Source organism: Phascolarctos cinereus, unplaced genomic scaffold, assembly GCF_003287225.1.
Source record: "Phascolarctos cinereus isolate Bilbo 61053 unplaced genomic scaffold, phaCin_HiC Scaffold_726;HRSCAF=1367, whole genome shotgun sequence".
Lineage (NCBI taxonomy): Eukaryota > Metazoa > Chordata > Mammalia > Diprotodontia > Phascolarctidae > Phascolarctos > Phascolarctos cinereus.
The window spans coordinates 331,645,426-331,665,425 of record NW_027556098.1 but is presented as its reverse complement, the minus strand read 5'-3'; the positions used below and the strand labels follow the sequence as shown (position 1 = coordinate 331,665,425).

The window sequence follows — 20,000 nt, the reverse complement described above, 5'->3', positions numbered from 1 at the left end:
ATTCCTCTATTTAATCCTTATCTCCTTTCCTTCTAAGACCTTGCTGTAGCAGTGACCCTTTCTCTCTCAGGTATCTTCAATATCTTCTTCACAGTCTCTTCTCATATGCTATAGATACATTCACTTTGCCCCAATCCTAAATAAACTTCCACTGGTTTTTCCAATTTTTCTAGCTGTCAAGTCATCTGATTTCTCCCATCACTGCCAAACATTTTTAAAAAGTGAAATATCTGCAGAGTCTATACTTTGTTCCCACCCATTCTCTCCAAATCCTCAGCAATCTGGCTTCCATTGTCACCATTATGGAAAAATCACTCCCTTAAAAATCACCAGACCCTAGTGCCAAAGCTAATGGCATCTTCAATTTTCTTTCCCCTTCCTCTTTTCTCTTCATATGACACAGCTAAATACCCAACTCTTTTTTCTGGATAATCACTCCTCCTTTGGCTCCTAAGATATTACAATCTTATATTCTACCTGCCCTTTCTCTAAATTCTCATCTTCTTCCACAAGGTTTAATCATCATCTTTTTTCTCTTCTCTCAAACTATAATTTTTCTGACTTCTCATTTTCTGTCTGTCCGAGTGTCTGTCTGTCTGTCTCTCTCTCTCTCTCTCTCTCTCTCTCTCTCTCTCTCTTACCAAGTTCTATTCATTCTACTTCCATGATATATTTCATATTTGGCCCATTCTCTCTGTTCTAATTGACTTTCCCCCCAATACAGAGACCTCATTACACCTATCTGGACTCTTCCAATAATATCCTGAGAAGTCCTCCAGCCTTTACCTACATTCCAAACCTATTTTCATACTTTTGTAGACTAATCTTCCTTATGTGCATAGAGCTGGTCTTAAAATTTTTGCTCAAAATGCTTTCATAGTTTTCAATTATCTACTGAATAGAGTACAAAATCCATAGTCTGGCACCCAAAGCATTTCACAATCTGGTGACACCAGATTGGTCTGTGTTCCAGTCATAGCTCATACTACTCTCTTATGTCTAACTCTATATTCCAGCCAAACTGAACTATTCATTCATCACCACATAGTTTAGAACTCTGTGATTTTGCTCATGTTATTCCTTGGGCCTGGAATGACTTCCTTTCACTCTGCCTGGTAAATTCTTGCCTATCTTTTTTTTAAAACTCATATGCCACCTCCAACATTAAGCAATTCATGACTGCATTTCCCTGCTATTCCACTCACTGTAGCTGTCTACTACCAGTTGGAATCACCCTCCCTCCCCACCTCAGACCTCACATAGTATCTTTTCTGCACTTTTATTAATTTATCAAGCATTATTTTACATTATAGTTACTTATGTGTGGCATATCCCTGCAGTAGACTGTTAGCTACAAAAAGGAAAAGAACATGTCTTATCTAGACTACATGTTTACACCGAAATACCTAGTGTAACATATGGTTGTGGACAGACTAAATAAATGTCTATTGAACTATTTATAAGGACAATGTTTAACATTTGAAAAGAGGTATGCCACTTTCATTGGGGGAAATTTCATTTCTAAGATCTGAAGGGTTGTTAAACCAGCTATTCAATGTTCCACGATAGCATCTCTGCTTGCAATCTTTGAGAGCGACAAGAGCTACTGAGACATTCAAGTGATACCCACTTTTCCACCCACAACTTAAGGTAGTATTTCCTTATCTGTTGTAACAGTTCTTTACTCTCATATATCACATCATTTCAGGTCTTCAAAGGGTTTTTTTGTAGATAACGGAAGGTGTAGAAATCATCCTTCATTAATTATTCTTGCAATTCGTACTTTTTTTTTATTGAGAATAAGGATTCACCTTATTTTACTCTGGTAAGAGAAAAAACATGCCATATACATATTGAAGAGGTATAAGAAAGCAGAAAATTATTTGGGGAAACTAAACTATGTATTATTTTGTTTTCTTCTCAAATGTGTGTAATACACAAAGAGGAGAGAATACACAAATTAATAGGGAAGGACAAAGAATAAGTTTGCATATGCTTTATCTAAAACTTCTCCTAAAAGGACTCTGAACTAATATTATTTATCTACCTCCTAATGAACATAAAAAAATAAATAGGATCATAGGCTTTACAACTGCAATGTACCTTAGAGACTATCGAATGTAGGCTCATCTTTTCAGAAATGGCAGTAAAGTGGCTTGTCCCACATCACACAGGGTATAAGTAACAGACACCAAATTCAAACTCATGAACTCTATCTTCAAATCCAATAATAATATGCTTTCCATTCTACCATGCTACCTTTTCTACAATGCTAACAACTGACATGTTTTGAAAATTCAATATAAGAGTTCCCAAGCTTTTCATATTAAAGCAAAAACGGTATACAATATCTTCTTAACAAGAGGTAAATTAATCATAACATGCAGAAGATTAAATTGTGCCAAGTTCTTATTTTTTTCAAAGTAATCTTGGTCTTATTTGTGTAAACTTTTTGTTTTATAAATCAATGTAAAGTTACAAAATGAGCTGAAATATGTTGTTATTTAAAGCATCATAAATAGCAATATTTATTATAAATAAAACATACCTGAAAAAGAACATGTACATGGCAGCTGTGATGCAGAACAAAAGAACCTATAACCAGAAGAAAATAAATTATTTGCAAATAATGTTCAAATAGGAACACAATCATTTATTTATATATATATATATCTCAAAAACTAAGTAAGCTAAGTTATTTTTAGGTAGAGAGTTAGTTCTATATTTTATCACTGACTACAGTTATTTTAAAAGAAGTCATTATTTTTTTCCATTAGCTCCTCAAGCTTAAAATATACAGAAAATAGGGAGTAAATTAAAAGCAATCAGGTAAAGTTAGGTCTGATAATTCACTAAGCCAAGATGGCAATATAATAGTTACAAAGAAGGCCCAATGAGTGTTGTTCATTAGACTGAAAAGCACCCTTCTGTTCCCAAAAAATATGAAGGAAATGATGAATTTATAATACATTGCTTCGTGCAATACTGTTCATGTAATTCTCAGGAAATACAGTGCTGCTGCTGTCATCACCATAGCATGTAAGCATTACATAAAAAACATAAGTCTCACCCAGTCCAATAACAAAGAACTGGAGACATACTATATGAATACCTTTTAGCTTCTTATCACAATCTCACACATCCAAGAAGCTTACATTCATGTGATCTGGAATACTGCAGACTCTGGACCAATATTTGTCAAAGGACATAATTACAGTTTTGTTTTGGTTTTTGCCCACAAAACAATTAAATCTTAGATCTTGATTCCTTTTTAAGTTGTTAAAAGGGGATAGGGGATCAAGTGATGGATACCAATTGTATGACTTAAAGAATTTAGAGCTAACAAGGACCTTAGAGATAATGAGGCACAACATTTTCATTTTAAGAGAAAAGAGAGGTCCAAGGAAATTAAGTTATTTGCCCAAGGTTTCATTGGTAATAAGTAGAGGTGACTACATTAGAATTAGGTCCTCTGACTCTAATTCCAAGACTCTTCCCATTACATCATGGTGGGTCTACCCACCCCTAGATTTCTCAGCCTACTCAGACCTCTAGCCCTTTTTTCTCCCAAAGCACAACTCAAAAAGCTATTATGTCCTTTCCCCAACTCATCAATCCTTCTTCTTTTATTCAAGTAGCTTACCTATTTCTCTCCTTAACTGGAAGATCATGAGATGATAGGATTTAAAGCTAAGAAGGGCCCGTACACATCCCTTAGAGCAGAGGTTCTTAATTCAGGTTCATGAACTTGTCTGTTTAATACTTTGATAACTGTATTAGTAATTTGGTATGATTGGTTTCCTTTGTAATCATATATATTTTATTTTGTGCATTTTAAAACATTATTCTGAGAAGGGACCCACAGGTTTCACGAGAAGGCCAAAGGGGGTCACGACACAAAAAGTTTAAGAACTCCTTGCCTTAGTAACAACAACCTCCTCATTTGCAGATAAAGAAACTAAGACCCGGAGACATTAAGAGATTTGCCCAAATTCAGAAAGGTAGTAAGTAGCAGGGCCAGTATTTGAAGATGATCTTCTTGATTTCTATGTTACTAGCACCTCTCTGTATGAACTTTCCATTTCATGGCTATAAGAAATTCCTGGGGAGGACACTTTAGCCACACTGATTTACAACTGCTCAGAAATCTGAAGTCTTAAAGAGTTGCCTGGCACACTGAAAGCGAAGCAACTAAGCCAGAACCATACAGCCAATATCTGTCACAGAAAGCATCTGAGTCCACATCTATTCATTCTGAGACCTGGTCTCTAACCACTATCCCATACTTGCACAGATTATTCATATGTTATTTAATGTACAAAATTCAGTGCTTGTTCAGTTGTCATTATTTAGGTTTGGCTGAACTACAGAATATAGTAGGTTCTGAATTTCCAGAGAGAAAGGAAGTAACTTTATTCAGAACTTGGCTATCCAAACAGGTTAAGGTCTTGCTTAAAAAAAAAAAAGTTATGATGATGATGATGATGATGATGATGATATGAAGTTCTAGTACTTAAATATGAATTCAAAATGGAAGATAATTCTGGGCTTTCCTTCAGACATCAAACTATCTTGCAAATTCTTAGACACTGTGCCAGGTGGTAGGAATATAAAGACAAAATGAAACCATGCCTGGCGTCAAGGAGCTAAACATTATACATGTCTGCACTTAAGTACATACAGGATATATCTCAAATAAAAGCAAGAGATATTTTGAAGGGAAGGGACATTTACAAGTGTGGCGGGAGGGGTCAGGACAGGTGTCTCAAGGGAGATGGCACTTGAGCTGAGCCTCAAGAGGTTACAAAAGGTGAATGTGAGGAAGATGAACAATTCAGGTGAAGGAGATGGACTGTTCAAAGGCACAAAAGAGACAGAATATCATGTAAAAGTAACAGAAGGAGGCAAATTTAGTAAAATAGTTTGTGGAGAGGAGTAATATGAAATCAATCTGGAAAGATAAGGGGCAGTCTGTGAAGGCCTCCATATGTCCCCCTGGAGGTATCCTAAGGAAAACGCAAAGTTACTTAAGTTTCTTAAACAGAGGAGTAACATGGCCAAACCTATGCATTAAGAATACCAACTTGGGAACTGTGTGGAAGATGGACTGGTGGAGGGAAGAGACTGGAGCCAAAAAGAGCAATTAGGAGACCATTAAAATAGTTCAAGAGACAGACAAAGAGTATCTTAATTAGGGTGATTATGGTATAAGTAGAGAGAAATGGATATGAAAGATGTTGAAATAGTAGAATCAATAAGACTTGGTAATTGATTGGATGGGGGTGGGGAAAAAGAGTGAAGAGTCTTATAAACCTGTGTGACTAGAAGAATACTAGTACTCTCAAGAGAAAAAGGGAAAGTCAGGAGGAGACATGGGTTTAGTCAGATAATGAATTCTGTTATGCATGTTCAGTAGGAGATACCTAATCTAGATGAATTTGTCCAGCTGGAGATTCAGGACCTTAAGAGAGATAAGAGCTGAATATGTAGATTTGGAAGTAATCAGAAAAGATGTCAATTGAATCCCCTTCAGAAAATAGACGGAAAAAGTCATTGAAACTTAGATTGTATATTACATGTCATATTACACACCAGAAAACCTTATTAGGTATATATTTATGTTTCAGACTATTTATAATCAGACCAATGGCTATTCTCATGTTAATTAGAGAATGTATGGCTACTTAATTTTTAAAAATTGAACATAATCCAAACCTAGTCAATATAAAGTCTATATTTTTCAGGTCCTTACATTTCATATTAGGAAAAATTTGATAAAATTTGCTAAGTAGAAATTCTTTTATCTCCCTGTATTCAAAAGAATAATAATAACCAAAAAGAAAAAAAGCATACTTTATAGCCAATTTTTCAATACATAACAAAATAATATTAAAGAAATATTAGGATTTGTGAAAATCAGATGAAGAAATTGATTATTTTAACTGAATGAAATGTGCTCCCACAATCTTCTCCTCATGTGGTTTATTTTTCTTGATTTATGCTAAAGGGTCAACAAGCAGAACTTGGCAACATATTAACCTTAATTTTTTTTTCCAGTTGTTGAAACAGTAATGTCAGGTAAATGCTTGAAAAGGCTATATATTCAAAATCCTGCCCTTTCATGGAAAGTAGTTAAGCTAGATCACAACTACTCAAAATTAAATTACTGAAAGATAGATGGCCATTCACAGACACCAAGGTTATGTAAATGCCTAGTAATTAATGCATATAACACAGAACCTATAACCTTAATACAATTTCAAGTCCAGAGGATAGATTTTGTAAAACTCATTTAAATACCTTAAAATGATTTCTCAAGGAAAAAGGAATAGATAAGAAAGCAGATGGAAAATCTAATATTAATAAAAAAGCAAAGCAAAACCCATAAACAAGTATAACACCAAACAGATAGGAATTGAAATTTATTGAAATTAAAGGTTAATCAAGGACCTGTATTTAAAAGCTGCAGCAAAGTTCAGCTACATTTTTCCTTTGTTTCTCTTCCTTTGCCATCTCTTTTGTTTGTTTTGGACATATCATTAAAATATATCTCAAAAAACAGAAGGAGGAAGTAACTATGTAAAGAGAAAGGAAGAGCCAAGAAAAGTTGGGGAAAGGAATCATTGCTTGGGATGAAGAGAGGACTGATGGGAGGTATGGAAAATGACTAAAAACAAAAAGGGGATAGAAAGCTACAGAAAGATAAAAGGACTGGGGAAGCTTTTATTATTGTTAAATTTGGGTCCAATTCTTGGTGCTTATTTGAGGAGGGTACAATCTCTACAGCACCCTCCACTTTATCCTTTAATCTTTCCTGCAACCTAGGAAAATCTTAACCAATGGATCAGTTCAAAAGCAACCCAGGAGATTCCAACTAATGAATCAGAGACTGAACTAGATCCTGTTGATTTAAAGAGCTAGGATACAAGAATGGACCCTAATCTAGTGTAATAGGAAAATTAAATAGCCTTAAGAATATCTATAGAATTTTAGTCAATTGAGAAAAGGCATATCAAACTTTAAAAATGTTAAGGTATTGAAAAAATTAGCTAACAAACATAATTACCTAAAGCTCCTATATATACATATGGCCTTCTTGGCTCACTACCAAAATATGAGTTTACTGTGGTCAAATTTGGAAATGTGCTTACATAACTGGTGTGGGGGCCCCAATCCTTTACTTAATGTAGCAAAATGCAATTCAGCAAAAAACTTGCATGTCATTTAGCAGCTGGGGGAGGTGGTGAGGCAACCTACATAAAATTCAGAGAGCACAGAGAAGCTGAAAAAATATTGTGTTTTCAGCAGGGCAAAGAAGCTAAATCATCTAGATGGAACATTCCAGTTATATACAGATAAATGATGGGGAACCTTATCCTCATCTGAACAGTGACATTCATATTAACCTCAAACAGGAATGAGAAGCAGGCCTAAGGCATTACTCCCCAGCCCAGACGACTCTTTAAAAAAATGTTAGCAGTAGTTTCAATAGGCAACAGCAGTGCCACTACAAACACAACAGAGCTTTATATTTTAAGAAACTTTCATATTGTTTCTTACCATATTTGGCTAGTAAAACAGCTTTAGGCGGCTACTGTCAGGAAGCTAACAGCTGCCATCCAGCTGAGTTCCACATGGTTATGTATCTATTCAGATTTAGTAAAAAGCCTTGAGAAAGAACCTTGGCAATTCAGACACACCATCCATATTGAAAATATTTTCAACACTGTTCATTTGAAAGGCAATATATGTGGGTGATTCACCCATGTAATAGGAGCATCATGTGTCACTCACACACACACATAGGTGGGACTAATTCTTACAAGTGGTATGCCTTGTGCCCATACCCAGGCCATCTGCCAGTTCCTCATGCATCTGCTCATTCCAGAATTCATTCAGAGAAAATCCTTTTCCTGATTATGTATGGTGTAATTCATATTTGGCCTGGTTCTCACCCCTCCCATACAGCTGTGCATTTTTTTCTACAAATTCATACTTCATTGCCAGCAAAAATTTCGTTAGGTAAAGATGATTAAATTCACACACACACACACACACACACACACAAAATCTACCAGAATCAGAGCTGGAAGATACTTTAGCAATTATCCTGTCAATCAACAAGCATGTATTGAGGACTGGCACTGTACGATGAAGAAAAAACAAATTAGTCTTTGCCCTCACAAAAATTACACTTTATTTGAAAAAAAAAGTTTACTCATAAGAAAATACAAAGTAAGGTGAATACAAAGTAATCGAGACACTAGTAGTTGGGAACGTTAAGAAGGGACACAACTAAGCACTGAAAGCAGCTCAGGAATTTGAAGAGATAAAGGTTAGGAGAGAGTGCATTCTAGATATGGGGTGTAGCTTGTGCAAAAGTAGAGGCAAAAGATGGTATGCCATGTATAAACATCAGCAAGTAGGCCAGTTTCACTTTCCCACAGAGTGTGTAAAGGGGAATAAAATATAATAAGACCGGAAAGGCAGGCTAGAGGCAAGACTGTGAAGGACTTAAAACACCAAAAATAGGAGTTTGTGTATTATTCTAACATAACATAATATGAAGGGACAAATTCAGACATACTTTAGGAATATCACCTGCGAGCTGTGTAGAAGATGGGGGCAAAGGAACAGGTAAGAGAAGGATACCAATTATGAGACTACTGCAACAGACTATGTGAAAGATTATGAGGTCCTGAATGAGACAGTAAAGAGAATGGAACTGATTCAAGAGATACTACAGAACAGAGATATCAAATCCACACTCTCCTACCCATATGCTATATAACAATCTGGAATACGGCCCAAACAAGGTTAGAATATAATTGAAAAATAATTACCGAAATAAATGAAAATACAATAAAACATAGATGACATTACATTTTAAGACTAAGTCAATATATGGTCCACAAGGATCCTCATGATTAGTGGCCCCCATTTCTATTTGAGTTTGATACCACTGCTATAGAAGTTTAAAAAATGACAAGATCTGCAAATGTTTGGATATGGGAGGTTAAGGGAAGATTTGAGAATGACTCCAAGGTTGCCAACCTAGACAGCTTTGCTTTGTTGATATCTTTAAATTTTTTATTTTATTTTTTAATTAATAAGCATTTATTTTTTTCTCCTTTCCACTCTTACAAAAAAAACCTACTTTAAGAAATATGCATAGCAAAATAAATTCCTACATTGGTCATATCCAAATTCTATGTCTTGAGTTCATCATCTCACTTCTCTAGTAGGAAGTAGATAGTGTAGCTCAACATCAATTTTCTGATGAAACATTTTTTGAAGTTTTTATCTTTACATTGTTGCAGTGATATAATAAATTATTCTTTTGGTTCTGCTCATTTCACTCTTCGTACAAGTCTCCCTAAATATCTCTAAACCATTCCTTTTGTCATTTCTTATCATACAATGGTATTCCATTACATTCATACACCATAATTTGTTCAATTATTCCTCCACTGATGGACACCCTCTTATTTTCAGTTCTTTTCCACTACAGAAAAAGCTACACTAGTCTTTCATATATATGATTCCTTAGGCCTACTAGAGGAACTGCTGGGCCAAAAGCTATACACAGTTTAGTGACTGTTAGGGCATAGTTCCAAATTGTTTTCCATAATTACTGTACCAATTCATAGGTATCTTTTGTTTTATAGTACAGTCATCTCAACTGTTGCCTAAACTTTCCCTTATAAAAGCTAATTAATCAAAAACATCCAATAAAGTAACTGAATCTATCAACATACACAATATTCAGTCCTAGCAGTTCTTCACCTCTCTGAAGGAAGAAGATAGGCTGCATTAACTATTTTCTAGTAGTTTCCTTGTTTTTCAGTTACTGAACATTCAAAATCTTTTCAATGACATTTTTGTCATTAGGCATATTGTTTTCTTGGTTCTACTTAGTTTGCTCTGCAACAATTCAAAAAAACTTATGTTTCTGAAATCCTCGTATTTTCCATATCTTAATGCTCAATATTACTCCATTAAATTCATAAAAGTTTTTTTCAGACTTTTCTCAACAAAAGAAACCCAATTTATTTCTAGTTCTTTGCTACTACAAAATAACTGTGCTATGATTATTCTGGTATATACCAGATGTCTACCTGACTTTGAATTCTTTGAGCCGTATGCACTAAAACCACTAAGTCAAAGGGAATTTGGAGCATTTAATTATTTTTCGGGCAGAATTCCTAATTAAAACCCAAAACAGCAGGCACACTTGACAGATCCACCATCACAATATCAATATACCTAACGTCCTCCAGCTTCCCCAACATTTTCAGTCACTCAATCAGTAAGTAGGTATTTATTAAGAACTACCACATGCTAGTCACTGTGCTAAATGCTAGGGTTACAAAGAAAGGTAACTACAAAAAAAGTCTGTTATCAAGGAGTTTACAATCTAATAGGAAAACAACAAGCTCTTTTTGCCAGCTATATACAAACAAAATATATACAGGATAAGTTGGAGGTAATCTTCAAAAGAAAGCACTACCATTACAGGTGATCGAGAAAAGTTTCTTACAGAAGGTAAGAATTTGTCTGGGACCTGAATAAAGTCAGGGAAGCTAGGAGATAGAGGAGGGGAGAGAATTTCAGGCATGGAGGAAAGCCTGGGAAAATGTCCACAGTTGAAAGGCAGAATGTCCATGGAGAGGAAAAAGGTATAAGGAGACTGGAAAAGTAGGAAGTGGCCAGGTTATGAAGGCTTTAAAAGAAAAAAGGATCTCATATTTGATCCTGGAGGCACAAGAGAAACCCTAGAGTTTACTGACTGAAGCAGGTGGAGGGGAGAGAGTGAGATGACCAACTGGACAAATAAATGGAGTGCACATTGGAGTGCGGTAAGACTTGAAGCAGGGAGACCAAGCAAAAGGCTTTTCCAAGTTTTCTATGATGAACTAATGGCACTAGGATGCTGGCAATGTCAGAGGAGAGAAAGAGGCATGATGGCAAAAACTAAATCAGACTTTGTAACTGATTGGACATGGTGAGTGAGAGATAGTGAAGAGTTAAGGATGACAATTAGGTTGTAATCCTGTGTAACTGGAGAATATGGTAGTACCCTCAAAAGTAACAGGGAAGTCAGAAAGAAGTGAAGGGTTGGAAGAAAAGATAGTTCTGTTTTAAACATGATGAGTCTAGCAGAACCAGATCTCAAATTATACTACAAAGCTATAACATTCAAAACAATTTGGCACTAGGTAAGAAATAGAAGTTGCTCACTGGAACACATTAGGTACACAATCTAAAGAAGAAAATGAGCAAAATAGCCTAGTGCTTGACGATTCCAAAGATGCCAGCAACTGGGGCAAGAACTCACTATTCAATAAAAGCCTTTGGGAAAACTAGAAAGTTTGGCAAAAAAAAAAAACAGGTAGAGACCAACATCTCTGATATCGTATATCAAGAAAAACACCAAATGGGTACATAGCTTAGATGTCAAAGGTAATACCCTAAACAAATTAGAGGAGCATGGAAAAAAAATTACCTATCAGACCTATAGATAAGAGTTCATGACCAAACAAGGAAAAAATTCACAAGTGATAAAATGAACAATTTTGATTACAGAAAATTAAAAAGTATGTGTGCATGCAAAGCTAATGCAACTAAAAAGATAAGCAGGAAATTAGGGGAAAATCTTTGCAATAAGTTTCTCTGATAAAGGTCTCATTTCTAAGATGTAGAGGGAACCAATTCAAATTCATAGGAATGAGTCATTCCCTTATTGCTATGGTCAAAGGATATGAACAGGCAGTTGTTAGAGGAAGAAATCAAAGCTATTAATATAGCTATATATTTTTAATCCCTCCAAATCATTAATAATTAAAGAAATGGAAATTGAAGTGACTCTGAGCCACCATCTCAAATCTAGCAGATTGGCAAAGCCGACCAAAATAAAAAGGGAAATGACAAATGCTGGAGGAGCTGTAAGAAAACAGGTGCATTAATGTCCTGTTGGGGGGACCATGAAGTGGTCTAGCCATCCTGAAAAGCAATTTGGAACTATGCCCAAAAAACTATTAAACTGTACATACACTTCAACAGCAATAGCACTATTAGATCTATACCCTAAAGATATTAAAGAAAGAGGAAAAGGACCCACATATGCAAAAATATACATAGTAGCTCTTTTAGTGGTGTTAAATGAGTGGAAGCTGAGGTGGTACCCATTAATTGGGAAATAGCTAAACAAGTTATAGAATACAAATGTGATGGAGTAATTTTGCAGTAAGAAACGATGAAGAGGCTGGTTTCAGAGAAACCTGAGAAGTCTCATATGAACCGATTCAAAATTAAATAAATAAGAAAACAATTTATATAATAGCAACAATATTTTAAAGGGGAAGAGTGGAAAAGAACAAGCACCTATTATGTGAAAGGCACCATGCTAAGCACTTTACAAACGTTGTCTCATTTGATCCCTGCAACAACCCTGGGAGATAAGTGCTATTATGATCCCCATCCGCAGTTGAGGAAACTGAGACAAAGAGTTGCGACTTGCCTAGTGTCACATGGCTAGTTAGTTTCTGGGGTCACATTTGAACTCAAGTCTTCAGGAATCTAGCGCCGACAAACTAGCTAACAAACAACTTGGAAAAGACTTAGGAAATCTGATAAACAAAATGACCAATCACAATTCCAGAGACCTTATAAGAAAACATGCTACCCATCTCCAGATAGAGAGGCAATATACTTAGAGTGCAAACTGGAGGGGTGTGTGTATGTATGACATGTATGTATAGATGTATGTATATATACATGTATCTATATACTTGAACACAGCTAATGCAGGAATTTGTTTTACTTGAGTGAATATTTGCAACAGGTTTTGTTTTTCTTTCTCAATGGTGGAAGGTAAGAGGGAGAGACTTCAGAACTGAAAATAAAACTGAATTAAAAATTAAAAAATTTCTAAGAACAATACATATAGATTACTCTTAAAAAGAGTAAAAAAGATGGATAAAGAGTTCTATAGGGGGTAACTACAGGAAGGCTAATGAGCATGTTTGCAGCTATGTGGTTTTGAAACTTGAGGCATCAAATAAATATAAGCAATCATCATGCAAAGGGCAAGGACAGAGCAGACAGGAAGAGGTTGAAGATGCTAGAAAGATAGTGGGTAACTGATGGATCATGCCCCTGATAGGGTCAAAGTACAGGAACAGAAGGCAAATTTTCTCCTGTAAGGCAGAGTATAGGCAAAGATATCTAAAGAAAATTTGAGGTGAAGAGAATGGAAATGGAGAGAGTTCCTATCAAACAGACCTCTACTTAGTAAAACAGAAGGTAAAGTCATCTGATAGCAATGAAGAAGGTGAGGGACACTAAAATTGTTATGGAGGTCTAAAACAATCTATAGGAAGAAAACAAGGAAGAATAAAAAGAGATGCATATAAGGACTACTGAAAAGAATAAAACAGTTGATAGAACATTCATTTAAATGAGCTGGATTTAAATCCCACCTCATGCTCACTATCTATATAACCATGGGTAAGTCACCTAACCTCATTGAGCCTCAGTTTCCACATCTGTAAAATTAAGCTATTGAATCAGATGGTCTCTCTGGTCTCTTCTATGAGAGTTCAATTAAAGTTAAAGCAAGAGTTTATAGCAGATACAATTAACATGGCTTCAAATTTTCTTCAGTAATGCTTAGAAGACAGGAGAGAGAGAACTGTTTTGGTTAGGACTCTTCTGTGAAAGAACACTTATGTGTGTTGTATGTACTCCTTAATTTGTAATTTGTAAGGCATCTGTCAGAATCAGAGTCAAGAAACATTTCTTAAGTGTCTACCAGGCACTGTGCTAAGCACCGCAAATACAAAGAAAGGCCTAAGGCAATTCCTACCCTCAGGCTCACAATGTAATGGGGGAACACAGAAAATTTAAAAAAGCTAAAGGGGAGGGGGGTTTGAGGTGAGGGAGAGACATTATAACTCCTTCTATTAACTACCAAATTCTTAGAAAGAGTCTATGTATTCATTCATTTCTCAACGCCTTGAAATCAGGCTTTGATCTTACCACTCATAAAACTGCTTTCTCAAAGTTGAGATCTCTCAGCTGCTAAATCCAAAAGCCTTTTCTCCAACCTCCTCCTCTTTGACTTTTCTACAACTTCTGACATTGTTGACTCCCCCACCCCAACTCCATGCCCTACTTTTTAAAAAGTCTTTCTTTCCTTCCTTAGTTTCCATGATACCTCTCTCCTCATTCTCCTAGTGGACCATTAACAAAAGAGAATGTGGAAGGGTAGAGCCAAGATGGTAAAGTAAAAACAGTGACTTGCTTGAGCTATCTCCCAAACTCCTCCAAATACCTGTAAAAAATGGCTCTAAACAAATTCTAGAGCATCAGAACCCACAAAAAGACAGAGTGAAACAAATTTCTAGCCCAAGACAATCTGGATGGCTGATTGGAAAGGTCTACTGAGCCAGGATGGGAGAGGAGTGCAGTTCAGTGTGGACCACAAAGGCAAAGATGGGGGCCTCAGGGGACTGAATCAAGGGGAGCTGTGGTGATTTCCAGACTTCTCAACCCACAAATGCTACAGACAACGTAGAAGGTCAGCAAAGGTCTGTCGGACCTCGGTGACAGAGGAGTTCGGTCCTGCCCCAGTCCTAGCATAGCCCAGGGAGGCAGCTGCTTCCAGGCTCTCTGGCCCACAAACACAGGGGGATCTCTTTGCTGCTGATGAAGCAGGATACTCTTGCTTTGCTTCTGCTTGGATCTGAGTCACAGTCCTGGGTGGAGCTCCTGGGGTGATAAGGGGGAGAGTTTGCATGGTGGAGCTTGTAGTGGCAGTACAGAAAAATCCTCCTCACAGTTCCAAGGCAGAAAAGAGTGCTTGGGGTCACTCACAGACCAGAGCAAAGGACAGGAAAGGAGTAAACACCTCACCCTTGATGGTACCACCTTGGAAACGGAAAATTTACAGTTCCCTAGAAGTATCTCTGAAAACAGCTGTGGAAAACCCCTGAAGTACATTCTCCACAATGGAAGCAGACCCCTACCTTAACAAGGAGTTTACCAGCCAAGTAACTGGCTGGGAACATGAGCAAACAGTACAAAAAAAGTCAGACCACAGAATCTTACTTTGGTGAAAAAGATCAAAACATACAACCAGAAGAAGACAACAAAGTTAAAGCTCCTACATCCAAAGCCTCCAAGAAAAATATGAATCGGTCCCAAGCCATGGAAGAGCTCAAAAAGGATTTTAAGAAGCAAGTAAGAGAAGTAGAGGAAAAACTAGGGAGAGAAATGAGAGTGATACAAGAAAATCATGAAAAACAAGTCAACAGCTTGCTAAAGAAGACCCAAAGAAATACTGAAGGAAATAACACCTTAAAAAATACACTAACCCAAATGACAAAAGAGGGCCAAAAAGCCAATGAGGAGAAGAATGCCTTCAAAAGCAGAATTGGCCAAATGGAAAAGGAGGTCCAAAAGCTCACTGAAGAAAATAATTCCTTAAAAATTAGAATGGAACAAATGGAAGCTAATGACTCTATGACTCTCTATAACAAAACCAAAAGAATGAAAACATAGAAGACAATGCAAAATATCTCACTGGAAAAACAACTGACCTGGGAAATAGATCCAGGAGAGATAACTTGAAATTACTGGACTACTTGAAAGCCATGATCAAAAAAAGAGCCTAGACATCTTTCAAGAAATTATCAAGGAAAACTGATATTCTAGAACCAGAGGGTAAAATAGAAATTGAAAAGATCCACCAATCACCTCCTGAAAGAGATCCCAAAAGGAAAACTCCTAGGAATATTATAGCCAAATTCCAGTATTTCCAGGTCAAGGAGAAAATATTGCAAGCAGCCAGAAAGAAACAATTCAAGTATTGGGAAACACAATCAGGATAACACAAGAATTAAAAGCTTCTACATTAAGGGATCAGAGGGCTTGGAATATATTCCGGAGGTGAAAGGAGCTAGGATTAAAACCAAGAATCACCTACCCTGCAAAACTAAATATAATTCTTCAGGGGAACACAAAATGAACATTCAGTGAAATAGAAGACTTTCAAGCATTCTTGATGAAAAGACCAGAGCTGAATAGAAAGTTTGACTTTCAAATACAAGACTCAAGAGAAGCACGAAAAGGCAAACAGAAAAGAAAAATCATAAGGGACTTATTAAAGTTGAACCGTTTACATTCCCACATGGCGATGGTATTTGTAACTCATGAGACCTCTCTCAGTATTAGGGTAGTTGGAGGGAAAACATATATAGACAGAGGACATAGGGTGAGTTGAATATGAAGGGATGACATCTAAAAAATAAAGTTAAGGGGTGAGACAGGATTGTACAGGGAGGAGGAAATAAGATAGATAGTCAGACAATGGGGTGTAGAAATCTATCCTGTCCTACAGGAAAATAGAAGGAGAAGTGGATAAGAAAAGGGGTGGAGGGGTGGTGAGAGAAGGGAGGGCAGATCAGGGGAAGGGGTATTCAGAATGCATGCCATCTTGGGGTTGGGGGAGAGATGGGGAGAAAATCTAGAACTCAAAATCTTGTGGAAGTGAATGTTAAAAACTACAAATAAATAAATTAATTAAAAACAAACAACAACAACAACAACAACAACAATGAGAATGTACTTGGGGTCATTTTTCCTGTGTGGTGACACAATGTCCTATACACATACCAGTCTTCCTTATAGTGAATATATATTCATTTCTGAATTGTTTGATCCAGTTTAGAATATACTTTTTTCTTTGTACAAGTTAAATCACCCATAAATGATACAAAATCCTTAATCTTGGCCTAATTAGAAGATTAAGTGCTGATTAAACAAGCTAATCATTTCAAGAACTTTTTTAATCTATAAAAATTAAGAAAAGAGTGTAATAGTAATCAATAAAACTGATGAGGTTAATTACTTCTAAATGACCTGTATCAGAGACTACACCTTCATCAAAATGCATGTACCCTTTTACATGGTGAAATCAGGGTTTAAAATGAACACTAAAGGCGATCTTGATGGGTAAGTAACAGAAGGGTAATAATCTGAGAAGTAGATTTTGAAGGAGGAATAGACAGTTCTACCAATTTTGCCTCAGAAAGAGACATGTCTCTGAACCTCAGGGAGATTTTTTTTTCATTTCTTTTTTAAACAACAGTTCCCAGAACCAAATCATTTTCCCATTTCCATTGCTTCCCCAGTTATGCTACTACACAGGGCACTGTCCCAAATCATCATATCCTAGAGATACATCTGCCTGTAGCTTCCATTTCAATAAAGCAAACCTCTAATTGTCATAAAGGGCAGCAAGAACAATCTCAAGTGGGCCAGTGCCATTTTTCTGATACACTAATGGTTAAAGTTCTCCCTTGCATGGCTATGGTTCAATTCATTTTAATTCAATCCAACATACAATTTATTAAAACATCTACCATGTTCTGCTATGTACCTGGCAATGTTCTTTTATTTTTTCTTTTCTCATTTTGTATTTAAGTTTAAAATGAATAAAAAATTGTAAAAAACCTATCACACAAAAGATTTTGTACTGGGCACTCGAATACACAAAGACCAAGATATAAGTTTACATTCTACAGCAACCGTATATATATATTTATCTATCTATATCTATATCTATATCTATATATACACAAAGTAATTTGAGAATAGAGAGATGACTAAAACTAAAGATCAGGCAAGTTTTTTGGTAGAACAACCTGAACTAAATCTTGAAGAAAGCTGGGAAAAATAAGGAGAGGGAGTACATCCTAGGCATGGCAGACAATTTGTGCAAAAACACAGATGTGGGGGCATAATATCTACACTTTGGAAAACAATAAACAGGTCAGAAATTAGTGTAAAAGGAATAATTTGGGGTGGGGTACAGGGAAATGGAGGGAGAGGTCTAGAAATATAGGTTGTAGCCAGACTGTGAGGTCTTTAAATGACACCATAATGAACTTTTTTTTATCATCTATCCCAAAGGTAATAGGGAGCTACTGAAGAATATGAGGCAGAGTCATGAAGCAGGGAGGGCCCAGTAGACATTAGAAAACACAGATGGAGTGGATCTAGCCAAGAAAACACAGATGGAGTGAACCTAGTCATACGGTTATGTGACATTCTTCAGCATCATCAGAATAAGAATTGTTATAAAGAAAGCAGATGAAGAAAACCCAGATTGGGTTTAGCAAGGCACAAGCAACAACAGGATAAGGGGGCAGGGTGGTTAAGGTTAGAGATCAGTGTATAATAGAAGTGGTCAATTTAGTGTTAAGACTTCAAAAGGAGGAAAGTAAGGTAGGTCAGGGGAGTACTGGACTATTGTAATTAGACTCCTTGCTTCCAGTCTGTCCCTTTTCCATATCATCCTTTATTCAGCTGTCAAAATACACATACTAATGCAGAGGTCATTCCTCTCCTCAAGATCTTTAGTGATTCACGCCTGATTACAAGACAACTCACAGATTTGTCTCTCTAGCATTTAAAGTCCTCCACAATTAAGCTCCAACTAAAGTAATCTTTTCACTTTAATTCCATGCTAATCCTTGTGATGAAACATGCATACCAGAAAAATTAAGATTATCAGTTATTTCTTGATTTCATCCTACCCTTTCTTGACTCCACTTCCATGCATTTGCATAGGGCATCTTCCCCAGATGGGAAAAACACTCCTTTCCACAAACTTGTCTGTTGAAATTATTCTTTAATCAAGGCACAGCTCAGCTGCTCAGAAAGGAGATCCTTTCTCCACAAAGCCTTCCCAGTCCTCAGCTGAAACTGCTCCTTCCTCATATTTAAGGAGAGAACTCTTTGTCTCTATCACATTCCACTTCATATGTATATACTGGTATCCCTTAGGGGCAGAACCTCTGTCATTTTTTTGTCCTTTTGACCCTGGTACTGAATGTAATACCAGACACAGAATAGACACTAAAATCTTTTTTTGAATCATTGAAGTGCATCCTAATAAATGGTAACAGAAATTTTGCTATATCATGTGAGAAAAGTTGCCATTAGCATAGAAAGTATATTCTGGAATATGTTACTTTTCTTAACACTGAAATAGTTCATATCTAGTATAGAGAGATATTATCTAATATATAAATGAAAATATTAAGGTTTTTTAAAACCTTTTTGCCTCTTCTGTAGATAAACATTCACCTTTCAATCTTGCCGAAAATCTTAATTTGCTTACAGACACTTTTCGTCAGAAGAATATAAAAGCTTTGTCCTTGTTCACATTTTCAAAATATAAAAATACTAAGATTTCATTATAGTTATTATTACTTTGTGTCAATTTGGTATACAGTATAGTATGAAGAACTTCAGCAAGATTAAATAAACTCACTGCAGTTTACATGCAGATGAAGATAAAATTATCTATTTCAGTCTTTATAGAACATAAAGCAAATAACTGAGAAAAACCAAAATTTACAAGAAAACAGTTAATGGAATGTTTCACCCCACCTCAATTTATTTTTCTTTCTGTGAAGAAGTAAATAAGAAAAATTTATTTTAAAATTACAAAAATAAAATTTACTATGAATCAGATCCTTGAATCTTGGGAAAAAGAGAGGTTCTTCAACTAAAGGAACTCAATCTCACCATCTTTTCTGTTTCCCAGGTCTTTTCAACATTTCAACATCTAATAACAGTAGGAGGTCCAAGACAAAGAACATGATCCTCAGAAAATCTTTAGTCCTTCATGTAGACCAAGGTACTCACTCAAAAGTATTATGTTCTCATTATACCAAACTTTCATTCTAACAGAACTATTCCTGAATCCAAAAATAGTCATGAAAGAAAACATAAGCCTTTCCTTTTCCTAAAAATCTTTAATTAAAAGGCCCAGAAAGATTTGCAAGAATGGGATTTTTCTAATTACTGTATTTTCAGAAAAACAGTGGAAACTTGATGCTTATAGTCACTAAAGAATTGGAAATGGACAAAGCTGAAATAAATGTCTCAGTAATTAAGTTATTTAGGTATGAAGTATAAAATTTCTA

The 20,000-nt window shown here is 36.0% G+C and overlaps 1 protein-coding gene across 4 annotated transcripts in view; it reads right to left on the bottom strand.

Annotated features, from left to right (window-relative positions):
• The window catches only part of TMEM135 (transmembrane protein 135), a 329,334-nt gene that overhangs the window by 98,994 nt on the left and 210,340 nt on the right, over positions 1 to 20,000 (bottom strand). For all 4 annotated transcript variants that reach the window (XM_020993759.1, XM_020993757.1, XM_078156965.1 and 1 more), the window contains one exon: positions 2,549 to 2,595. In XM_020993759.1, coding sequence (XP_020849418.1) covers positions 2,549 to 2,595 — 47 coding nt within the window. The remainder of the gene's footprint in view (positions 1 to 2,548; positions 2,596 to 20,000) is intronic.